A 12,406-nucleotide genomic window follows, 5' to 3' on the forward strand; every position below is an offset into this window, starting at 1 on the left:
TAACAAAAGAAAAGGCAGCAGAAGAGAGTTTTAAGTGGAATTTAACATATATTACAAAAATTGTTTTAAAAAAGTAGTTCTCATTAATAAGAAGTGAATCAGTGAAAGTTACATTGCAAGAAAAATTAGTAGCTTAAAGATGCTTTTTATTAAGCCGAAAATGACATCAGAGGTTACTCRAGTTACTAGACTAATTTAGGACTGGAATCATGGCGTAATTTCCTAAAAATGTTACCTACAACTCAGTCTGAGCTGATAAACTGGGAGCAAATACATTTCGTGGTTAGTTTTATTCTTTCCAAATAAGTGAGTCTCAAAGCCGCTGTAATGACATCCACTTGGACATTATTTGATTTGAGTGGTGCATTTGCAGGTAGCAGGACACTTAATTCTCACCATATCGTTTTGACAGCCGAACAACTTTTCCATATTTTCACAGTTTTGGATTAAATCTTGATGCTTGCAAGGATTGGCTAAAATAAACACATAGAAACAAAATTGTGAAATAGTAATTAAGAACCTAGTCCTGGTCTGACACTTGTGTGTTTTCCAAAATTTATTTTCTCATTCATTTTCAAGTCTATATAGTCTTCTTTGTACCTTTTCTTCTGCTCTGGTGTTAAGATTACTTGAATATTAATTTAGTGTGGAAGAAAATAAACTAGACTGTAAGTAAATTAAAGATTTGCAAACAGCAGTCATCSCTGCTATAAATCCATTGAAACTGGRAAYGCACRCTGAATGATGTAAGATGGATATGATAACAACAGTACTGAAAAGCATTTTAATTTATTTAAAAATACTTGGCATTCTCTATTTGAGGGTCTTGACACATTTGCRGATCTTTCAGGAATTAAATAAAGCAATAAAACCCAGAAAGGCAAGAAGAAATGGGAAATGGGAATACAGTCAGAAAGCTGATGTCTTGCACCTCCTGTATATTACCATACTTTGACCTGCTCTACATGGAAGCCTGCAAAACCCCAGGGCCTGAGAGTGTCACTAGGTACGGACAGATATATGGACCCTGTCAACTTGTACGTGCCCCTGGATGAGCAGCATAGTATTTTGTCCTGAATTTTCCAGAAGAGGGCAGTACGATACCAATTATACGGTTTTGCACTCCTTGCTAGACAACGGCACAATTTATCCATTATATTCATTATAGTGGRATTTTTAATTACTGCTATTATTGGGGAGAGAAATAGGAGAAAAAGTTGCATGATGACCTGCTTTGAGACTAGCAACAGATAAAGAAATAGTAAAAACTACGCAGGAACAAAGTTATTATCTGGAATGTCAGAGCATTTGCCGTGAGGAGGAACAAGGATTCACTTACTGCAAAGCCCACGGTCACAGTGGCCTGGACAGTCACCACATTTTGGTCCTTTATTGTAAGGTGTAGCTATTTTTCTTAGATCATTTCCTCTGAAAGTCCAAAGAAAGAAAACATGAAACAAGATCAAAGAGCAGCTCTGAGCCTCTAACAGAAGCTTCAATTCTTTTCTACTGTGAAAGAATTCCAGCAGTTTTTAAATGAGGCAAGTTTTCATGTCTTCCTTTGAGTTATTCAGTGACTACAAGAGTCTAAATTTCAAATGGGAAGGCTGATAAGATTTGCGGAGAAAAGTAATTTACAGTTTGTCTCTGTACAGCACTAGCAGTTAAAAAAAAGAAATTTTTTTCTGCTTCCAAACTTCTACTTTTCTAATGGCCTCTAAATGTACTGAGAATTATAAGGAAATAATATCAGCAGACCCCTTCTGACAGGCAGAGCTTACAGATGTGCTCTTTACCCCTGTAAATACTCATTTGCTGTTTTCCTTCACGTTGCTTCTAACTTTCCTGTTTGTGATCAAAGTTACAGAACGACCTGGGATCCACGTCCTAACTCRTCTGGGGCCTTATTCATATGCTGAGACACCCTAATTTCTGTTTCAATATGAAATAAAAATAAACATCAATATTTTGACCGCATGTTAATTCACAACTGTTTCTACCTACTTCCYGCACTCACAGTTCACATCAGTGTTTTCAGAATTATCCACAGTTAAAATAAACTTTAAGCATTTAATCCTACCCATGAGCAACTGACCACAGGATTTTTTGAAAACATACCCAGAATTGTCTTATCTTAAATGAGTACAAGGACAGTACGTACGCAGGGCAGTAATGGCAAACATAAAAGTAGTTGAGTCGGCTGTTAGGACAGTAGGCAACTGCACATCCGACCTGGTAGCTGTTATACCAGATTAGCTGTAGAATCGAAAATAAATACATTAAGTGAGAGGCATGGAGCTGTAGAATCGAAAATAAATACATTAAGTGAGAGGCATGGTTTTTGTACTCTGAATTTTTGTCAATGAGCTCCCAAATTGCAGAACTGGAAGGTGGTTTTTGCTTTGTTCTGTGTGGGTTTTTTTAGGTATTAGATATACAATTTAGCAGTCAGGAAGAATAAATAGGAAAATGAGTTAGYCATGTCCTCCAGTTTGCAAATGTTTCAGATACATTTTCTAGGAGGACAGCAAAAGTTTATATTTGAATATTTTCATCATAGATATTTTGCTCTGAATTTTCCTAATCAAATATTTTAATCCCCTGCATATAAAATGCATACATATTTCAGTGTTTTCCTCTTATTTTAAGATTAAAGATATTTCATTTTTTTTTCTGCTGAATCATGTTTGTCTTCTGAACATTTGTGCAGGGTCTCTAAAGCAGATGCAAAAAGATTTTAATTTATCAGATGGTTTTGGGTATGATATGAATGATAGATAGATAACAGTTTGATGACAGTGATATTCTTTTTCTGCTAATAAAATTCTCCCAGCTCATTGTACTCATGTAATTCTAATGTATTGTTGCTATTTGTTTCAGTTCTCCATACCTGAGTATAGCTGTGGATATTGGCATTTTTCTTGATTGATCCAACTCCATACTTGAAATTAGACATCTGATTAGCCCATACTTTAATTGCTTCAGGCCACGTGCTGGGGTAAGATGACTGCAATATATTCTCACCACAGACGACACCTGAAGGTAGAAGTAAGTCAGTTTTATTATCTAGGAAAGAAGTAAGATCTAGAGTGGTAGGTATGACACTGTTGCATCCTAAAAATGGTCTACGATGCCAGTCTGTTTGCCCCATGGTTTTGAGAAGAGGATGGTGAACTTGACCCTATGAAAGATGCAGGGTTCGTCTGACTTCAGTGAATTTTAGGTCCCAAATATGCATTTGACTACAGAATGTTACACAAGAATAGCTATACTTARACCAAAGGGTTGTCCGTCTATAGTACTGCCTTATCTCCAGCAGGATCAAAAGMAGATATTTAATGAAGGCTATAAGAACAGGGCAAATATATAGCTTCTCTCTCTCCCAGGCTTCCACAATTTATCTTTCAGGGTCATTCTACATGAAGGATGACATTTTTTTATTTAATAATCCTCAAAAGATACCACATCTGATTTAAAGTTATCCTTATTTCTAGTTCACAGGCACAAGGATCATCTGTGCATTAACCCATCAGCTTAGACTTGAAGTTCTTCATGTACCCTTAACAACTCTCTCCTCTCTGGGACTCATCTTCATTTGACACTTATTTGCCCATTTCTTAGCGTTGATGGCAGCTTTCTCATTCCATACCTGAAAGACATAAAAGATAAAGTATCCCAATCACAGTGCAGTCYGTGAGGGAGAAGGGAAAAAATGGGGAGTGATCTGGGGACCGTGTGCTGAACGCTCCTGTGGTGCTCAGCAGAAAGCAGAGGAGTCATRCCAGTTTACGCCCCCAGGGCATGAGCATCACATTTTTTTCAGTATGCAATTCAGTAACCTACCGCAGCTGATGCTCTTGTTCCACTCTTGTTTTATATACTTTCCTTGGTCCAGGGCATTTACTTCTCTCTCTCTCTCTCTCTCTCTCTCTTTTTTTTTTTTGAGAAAAACTGCTTGTTTCGCAGACTAAAGAGTGGTGTCTATAACCCAAGAAACATCGCTATATTTTATATCTTATCCTCAGTTTAAAAGCTTTTCCTGAAAAGGGATGCAGATACTTTCTGTTTCAAAAAGTAATCATAATGCAAGAACATGTGATTTTCTCTTTGGGCTGTGCTATTGTAGATTTGATGGTAATAAATGACCTATGGGTGGGAGAAACATGTGTTTCATAGTTCTGCTATACAAATAAACCTAGGCTGAGGTTTTTCCTGTCGACACAGTACTCTCTCATATGCATGGGCTACTTGAGCTCTTTTTTGAAGTTTTAAAYAAGAAACAAGCGGTCTAATTCCCATTTACAACTTCTTCCACCACACCATAGAATGAATCTCCTCATGGACCTTTCCCAAGCTGCTTGAGTTTTGCTAACTGTGGGAACTAAGACATGGTGSTTAAGAGAGAGATTCTGAGTAGCAGCTGGGACCTGCTCTGAGACCATTGCAGCGATTTTGCGAATGAAAGCGTTGAGCTGTGCAAGACTAAGCATGAAGTCTGCAGAATAGTAGGGATAAAATTCTGTTTTCTTCACCTCTTAATCCCAGAGCACTTTTTTCTGCTCTCTGTTCACTGTGTTTAGAAAGCTACAATCTCTGCTAGGGATCTGGAAAGCAGCTTGGCCACAATGCGTAGCTTACCATCTTCAGCATGTTGCTGGCTGTGGGAATGACGGATCTCCGTATTTCATTGTGTTGATCAACAATCTGCTGTTCGTTTTGAGCCTCAGAACGAGCAAAAAAAGCAAACTCCTTTTCTCTGGGCTGAAATGGAAAATAATAACAAGAGTGGTTCCAGTTCCCAAAGGTTTAATGAATAAAATTAATTGATAGCTTCTTGTCAAAGTACAGCTCCTGGGAAATTCTTGACTTTCTTTTACTGGTTTTTCAATTCTTATAATTGCTGACATTTTTCTCGCTTGATTCATATGAACTGCACTTTTCAGAGGGAGATATGAGCCTAAGTGGAATCCACAGATTGCAGTACGCTCTACCTGATGTCTCCCCATCAAACATGGAGCTTAGCTCTGTATCCAGATCTCATAATTGGCCTTAACGTTTTGCATGCTCCTGTTCCCTACAAGCTTCCAAAGTATTTTAAGCTGGATCAGGATTTAGGGCTGTTTCCAGACCATTTTCTGAGGTATCTAAGGTCCAGAAGGCAACGAATGATTTAGATTGTCCACTGTCAGTGATGTCAGACCATGGAGCTTTGCTGAGAAAAACAGTTCAATGCTTACATTAGATTTTTCAGGCTAATAYATCCCTCAGAATGGGGTTCTAGGTCTAAGCTATGCATCTTCACTCCCTTTGTTATTACTGGAAAAGGTRGAGGTGGTTCAGTCCATGAAATTCCTTCTTAGAACTGAAGGAACTATCATCTAGAAGTACCTCTTTCTCCTTCCAATGATTGTAGAGGGAGCTTGTCTGAGATCTAAACAACTAGTTTTTTGATGAKGAAGTCAGTGAGATGAATTCCGTCATTGTTGTGATGGTGTGTATTCTAGGCATTAGTTCGTCTTATTTAATTTTAGATATCTACATCATAGACGTAGATAATCATCTCAGTTTGCCTTTATGGTCAAGAAAAAAGGCATAAAATGAGAGATACCAAATTCTGTGATTTCCAAGTTATCTAAAATGAATCAAATTCATTACCAAGCAGATCCTGACAAATAGCTCATATCCAAATGTCTACGTAGTATTTATSCACATCTTATGAGCTTAATCCTCTCTGAGGAGTGATGAAGAGTAGTTGCCTAATACTTAGATACATAATTTTAGAGTAGCTTTGGYTCATATTTAGGGGAAAACTTCTATTCAAAATGGCTATTTTCAAATGAAGAGGAGAATATGACAGATAGAGAAAATACTTCAATACAAAATCTTAGAAAAATGTGGAAAGGACAAGTGAAAAATAATTTTAACTCTGAATTTTAAAGCTTTAAAGATTACTAGATGGATAAAGCAAAACCACGTGAGAAATCTATACTACAGGTTCAGATATGACTTTTTTGCATGTGGATGATGCTCTTACCTGTCCACAAGAYTGATGCAGCAAAGCAGCCAGGAAAATGACTGCAGTTAGTGGACCCATTTCTGAAGAGAAAACAAAACAAAATACAAAGTACATTAGTTGCATAAAGTTTTTCTGGTGCTGTGGTATGTGAACAGGTTACAAAACTGTTGCAAAGTGAAGTCTATYACACAGAAGAACATTTTATTTGATGCCTAATGCAGTTGCGTGTGCTTTGCAGTATCTGCAGAGTTAACTGGACAGAACCGGTGTGAACTGGAGGATCAGAAGATTTTTCTTTGAAACCTGGCTATATAAAGAACAAATGAAGGTATGATGGTGCKTGGGCACTGCTATCACTTCCAGAAAGAAGACTTTATCCACTATTAAGACAGGGTCTTCAAGCAGCATGAAGTGTGTTCCTTGAGACAGATGGTATATCCTTAATGTAACTGTATCTGATTTATCAGAGTTTGTTTTGACTGAAGAATAGGTCTGTGAAAGTAAAAATAAATTGTATTYAAACTTTTTAAGCAGGAAAAGGAAAAATTGAAAACACCAAACATTATTGTTATCCAAAATATGTTGAATTTTCAGCATTTCCTTCATCTTTTTTCCCCTTTATGAAAAAAGCCCATTATTTTGTTCAATAGGATCATACCGATGTGCTGCTCAAAGAAGCATCAASCGTATTGGGAACTGGTATGCTGGAGTGGAGCACGGTTTGAACAAATGGTCAGTTGTTTTCATTTCTTTCTTGCTCCCTATTTACTCATCTAACTAGTTCATAAGCTATCTGGCAAATGGTGCTGATCACTCAGAAGTTACATCAGACATACAGAAACAAATAAAATCTCCAGGGAACAGTAACATTGGTTATTACCTTCTGACTGTTAAAAGGCCTTACAAGAGCAAATATCTCAGTCCACAGTCTGAAACTCACTCGTCCTCATGCAATAATTATTTTCTACACGTCAGAAAAAGGAAAGCAAATGTTTTGTATCTTGGTAGCACTGAAGATATAAAGGAAGTTTTGCCTTTTTTTCTTGGTAAAGAGTAAAGACGTGAAAAAATCCTAAGTGAGAGTAACTTTGAGCTCAGAGAGCTATCTTAAAAACAAATTGAAACAAGGAAAGGAAAATAGAGGTAATAAAAATAATCTTGTATAATAAACCTTAGAGCTGACCCAAGAGCAAAATCCACAGTGTGAGCAGTACAGATTAGTGGTGGAGATCTAGGAAATCCTCCTTGACAGGGAAACTACCGTGATAACACCTGATAAAACAGTAAATACACAGTGAAAATGTAAACAATCCACCAATCCGTCTCTACTAACAGATTAAATGCATTGATGATAGTTAGATTTGTGATTTGATTTTCCTTTCATTTAAATTGAGTTTATATTACCGAAGTCAGTGGGTTTCCTTCTTATTTAATTCTGTGCAAGTGAATCAACTCTCTATATGTATTATCAGAAATTGGTGCTAATTATAGGGAAAAARTGAGAAAGTAGTTTGGGGAACTAAAAAAATGTTTTTCTCTCAGATAGTATGGAGTGACTCGTATTTATAAATAGTGCAGCAGTACTTTCCAGTACTTTCATTTCACTGAGGAGCATGTTTGTGGTCTCTGGGGACAAGCATGTCCATTTCTCATCCTTTCTGGTGACYAAATTTCTAAGTAAAATTCATTTCCATGCAGAGGGTCTAGAAAAGGCTCACTGAACACTGAAAAACATTAAGTTTTCAAACATTTTTCTTTGTGTGTGTGATCTCTTTCACATTCACGTTCTATGGGTATTCCACACGAGTTTGCAGTAGGAATATGTCACTATGCATGCAATAATATATAATGTCATGGTAAATGGACTGATTAAGGATGCTCTTAAAAGCATTTAACTTTGAGGGGACTCCGAGTGACCTTAGAAATCATGACTATAGATAGAAACATTCATGGTTTCTACAACGAAGAAGAATAAAGCCTTTCCATTAGCTCACTTAATCAGAGAATGTAAATGCACCATGTAACTTGTATYCAGCCAAAAGTTCTTACTGTTAATATTCACAATAAAGTGTTCGTGAATAAATAWCAGGCATGAGTCACTATACCAGAAGAAGGCAATCAAGCCCTGTTGGAACAAAAATTCTATATTTTTTTACATGCCCAGCTATGCAGAGCTTCAGCCTACCACTAGGGAAATTAAAMCACAGAAGAAAAGAAAGTGTTTTCTTCTCACTTGCATGATAACTGCCTAGGACTAAGTTGCCTGAGTTCAGTGAAATCCATATTACCTATGGAATGCTTACAGTAACATCCATCAGAGACCACTTCACCCAGAAGTTTTTTCTATTCTGTCTTGGTGTGATGAGGAGTGAGCAAAAGCTCCACACAGTGCAATAAGCCCGAAGTAGCAATCCTCAATCCTCAAACCAATACGCCAACAAAAAGGGCATCATAGCAGTGCCATGCAGAGATAAGAGTATGGATCCACGGGCTTCATCATTACATAAAGATGGCACAGTGCCTGGGCCCAGAAATCTCACCTCTGAGGAAGTCAATGTAGCCTACAAAAACACCMAGATGATGCGTTCTGGTGACTACAATGCTGCTGTAGCTAGATAGGCTGCAGCTAAATTGGCCAGATATTCCAATATTATATTCCACTGCATAGTGTAAGTCAAGAAGACACACACTATCACACTGAAGACTTCATGTCATTCAGATGTTGTCTTTACTTCGTTCTCCCACACTTGCATGAGGAAATCACATCACTGAATGGATTCAGCAACCCTCAAAGGTAAAACTAGTTTCTCTATTCTTTCTATTGCAGGATAGTTTTTAGACTGGTGCGATGTCTTTGGCTGCAGAAGGGTTGTCTGACTCTTCCTCCAGCTACAGAAATTTTCTTTTACAGATAGAAATAAGATCTTTCCAGCACATTCATAAACAAAGCCTGGGACTCCCCAGGTAAGTGCAACATCAGAAATATGGAAGAGTTTTAGCTCCAGATTTAATTAAACTTGGTTCAAAAGCTATTGCATAACTATAGTTGTACAGCTGTACAATCGAAACCATCCCTTGGAGTAAAATTTATTTGGAAATACTTTCAAAGTCARAAAATGACTGTTCTCAGATCCATGTAAAGAGCATTCAATTATTAATCAATAATTGAATTCATCTTAGTGTTGTACCTCTAGATAGCTCTGGACATTTCATGCAATTTTGATTTAATGTAGAAATAAAAATCCACTAACCAAAAAGCTAGAAACAAAATTCTATTTGAAAAATACAGTCCAGGTTTTTCTTTTTTTCTTTTTTTTCATCTTAGTGCTTCACTTCTTGCACAGCCTTGTTTGCTGCCAGCTGCTAGAACTTTCAGTATGTAGTAGGTCTGAAAGTTTACGACAGTGTAATTATTTGTTTTTCAGTTACTTTGAAATACATTTTTTCTTCCGTGATTTTATAGTTTTAACTTTCAATTTGTAGTATATTTTTCACCCCATTTTTTAAGAATACACTATCAACTTACTATATACTAGAAGACGTCATAAATGTTTTGTATAGTATGTATTTGAAAGTGTGGACAAATAGTTAACATCTCTAAAAGGAAAAATTAAGAATTCAGCTATATTAGTGTATTCAACTATTCCAGAGGAATAAATTCAACATAACAATAATTCAAATGACATTAGAAAAACATTTACTGTGATTGACCTTAATCCTATGCAAAATGGATTGATTTATATTCATATTTAAAGAATGAAGTAAGGGAGTCAAATGACTACTTTTTGATCTAAAGAGACACGGGAATTAGACTTCTCTTAAGCCATTTCTCAGCTGGAGATAAGACAAGGAGTGTTTTTCTAAGTAGAAGATATCATTTATTTTTAAATTCTACCTGTGGGATTATTATAAACAGACTTTTTTAAAAAATAAATTAAAAATTAAATAAAGTTATCAGGTTTTGTATGACTTAGATATTAATCTTTGTAATAGTACCTAATTAATACTGAACAAATGCCTTTATGGATATAATTTCTAACACCAAAATAAAGTCCTGCATACATTACCTCTCTCCAGTTAGAGTCCTTCTATATCTTGAAAAGAGCAGCAGAAATTAGAGGTTGTTCTCACTCTAGGGCTCTATATATATGTATATATGTGCATGCCCTTCTCTCTTTGTCAATATTTGTTGCAAATAGTGACATCAGCCTCGGGGCTGCCCATTTTAGGATAATGACCCTTTCTTAGGAAATAGGTGCCTGAAAGTGAACCAATCCAATTGTGTTATTCTGGCTTTTTTGCATGTCGCCAGGGCAAAGAAAGAGAAGAAAAAGGCCCGTCCTTTCCCAGAGCAAAAAGATATGGCCAATAAACCTGCCATCTGATCAGCAGGCTGCAATACTGGCCACAAGATGAAAGCTTGAGTTTAGGGATGGCTGCTTAGCATTGCCTTTTCTGGCTCTGGCAAAACAAAAKAAATATTTGGAGGGAAAAAGATAAGTCAGTAACTCACATCATAGCCATGCACAGAATCATCTCTCTGCTGGAGAACTTTATTCCTGAACTTCCTTTGCTAAATAAAATTCTTTGCCCTTAGCTTATTGAGGCCAAAAGCCTGCAACACTGGGTGTCATTTATATACACAGTAAAARTTTGCCCCCCAAGATGTTGCTCAGAAATAACGTACTTGCAGAATGGCTACAGATGTGTGTGTGTGTGTTTATTTGTTGGCTTGCCTCTTCCCCTGGTTTGGAGCTTGGTGCATATCTGCATTTTTCTTCAGTGAAGTGTCACTCAGCTCACCTTTCCCTTTTCATAGCATCTTTGCTTTCACTATCACATGTCAGGTAGTATCAGGAAGGCCCCCGCATCCACCTCTTCCTTTGCTCTGTGCACAGACAACCTGTCTTGCTTCCTTCCATGCTCCAGTTTTCCTCAGGAGAAACTCCATAGGAAGCATCTGGATGTCTCCTCGTTCTTCTCCTCCAGTTCCCTCCTTCACCGTTGCCTTTCCTGTGATGTCTGCACACTGAACACCATTTTGGGTGATGACACGTTGAGGTTCCTGTCCAAAATGCAACTCAGTATTGTTCCATTGTTGCCCATTTTCTCCAGAATTTCTGGTTGTTGACATCAYTGGGTTATACACCCTATGTAACACAGCTGCTTTTGTGCTTTATTTGTATAGTGTGTCACTCTTTGGAAAGTCAATCCTGATAAGATCTCCCACATCCTTTTGGGTTCTGAGATAAGTGTGAACGTGCTTTTAGTTCTAAAGTACCTGCAATAACTTTGATGAGACTAAGGTTTTCAGAACGAGAAAACTTAATAACCTGCCAGCTGTAGTTATTAAGACAGCCTTTTTCTATTCAGTGTAAGAGGAGGTAGAGTCTAGCAGTTTCAGATACTCAGCATCTTGGGAGATCGTTCCGGTTTTGCCCTGCTATTATGCAGAAAATATTTATCCAAGCCTGTCTGGAACCTTTAAGCAGGAAGAACACATTCCCTCCCTATCCACTGCAGTCAGTAATTTTCATTAATTTGCCATGCTCACCTGAGCTTTATTTGTATTGTTAAAATGAAATAGTTCTACCATAAGTATGTCTTTAGAACTTACCACACCTGTTTAAATGGTCAAATCCATTTGTTTTATAAAGAATGACTGCCAGATATGCTACAATTCATGGTCTAAGAGTAAAAGCATAGGGAAGAAAAAAAAGATCAATAAAACTGACATCCGGGACCATGGCACAAAGAGCAATTTAGCATATTAATTCCCTCAGCCTTATGTGGACTACCTGAAAGGGAGGAAATGTTTATTTATTCTACTGGTCTCTGCAAGTATATGCATATCTTGAAAAATAAATCTATGAAAAATTAGATTAAAAAAAAATAAGTTCAGCTTTAGAGATTTGACTGTGGAAATTTTTCTTCTGGCCCTTATAGGAATCTGAACTGTTAGAATCTGATTTGAGCCCAAACAATGAAGGCAAATTTCCAGTTCCATTGAAGTTAATGAAAGCTTAACTAGTGCCTTTGATTAAAATTCATGCTGTTCTGTGTCGTTCACATTTTGCATAGATCTTTTTCTTGGCTGCACAAGACACCTTGCAGACTTGACCCTCTTAGTTAACTTTGTTTTGCAAAAAGAGACATTTTTAATGCTCAGCAAGTAGGATCACAGTCTACAGGAATGCATAACTGTGTACAACTGTCTGACTACCTGAGGCGATGCTACTTCAATAAATGCTCATATCTGCCATGGATAAATCCTTCAAAATATATATTAAATACTTAAAAATATTTATATATAACCTACAAAATATGAAGAGAGTACCTGTGGATTTTCTTTTCTTGTGCTTTAAAATGAAAGGGAGATTTTTGACTTCT

At 36.9% G+C, this 12,406-nt stretch overlaps 1 protein-coding gene across 1 annotated transcript; it reads right to left on the bottom strand.

Annotated features, from left to right (window-relative positions):
* Nucleotides 1-345: 345 nt before the first annotated feature.
* Nucleotides 346-6,094, bottom strand: LOC146595911 (serotriflin-like). Its single transcript, XM_085304859.1, has 7 exons — nucleotides 6,035-6,094; nucleotides 4,639-4,761; nucleotides 3,559-3,649; nucleotides 2,891-3,036; nucleotides 2,162-2,256; nucleotides 1,340-1,428; nucleotides 346-473 (listed from the first exon to the last, which is right to left on the bottom strand). The coding sequence occupies exons 1-7, from the start codon at nucleotides 6,092-6,094 to the stop codon at nucleotides 346-348; spliced, it is 732 nt and encodes a 243-aa protein (XP_085160985.1).
* Between the last annotated feature and the right edge of the window lie 6,312 nt (nucleotides 6,095-12,406).

Source organism: Rhea americana, unplaced genomic scaffold, assembly GCF_003343005.1.
Source record: "Rhea americana isolate MKP2758 unplaced genomic scaffold, rheAme1 scaffold_210, whole genome shotgun sequence".
NCBI lineage: Eukaryota > Metazoa > Chordata > Aves > Rheiformes > Rheidae > Rhea > Rhea americana.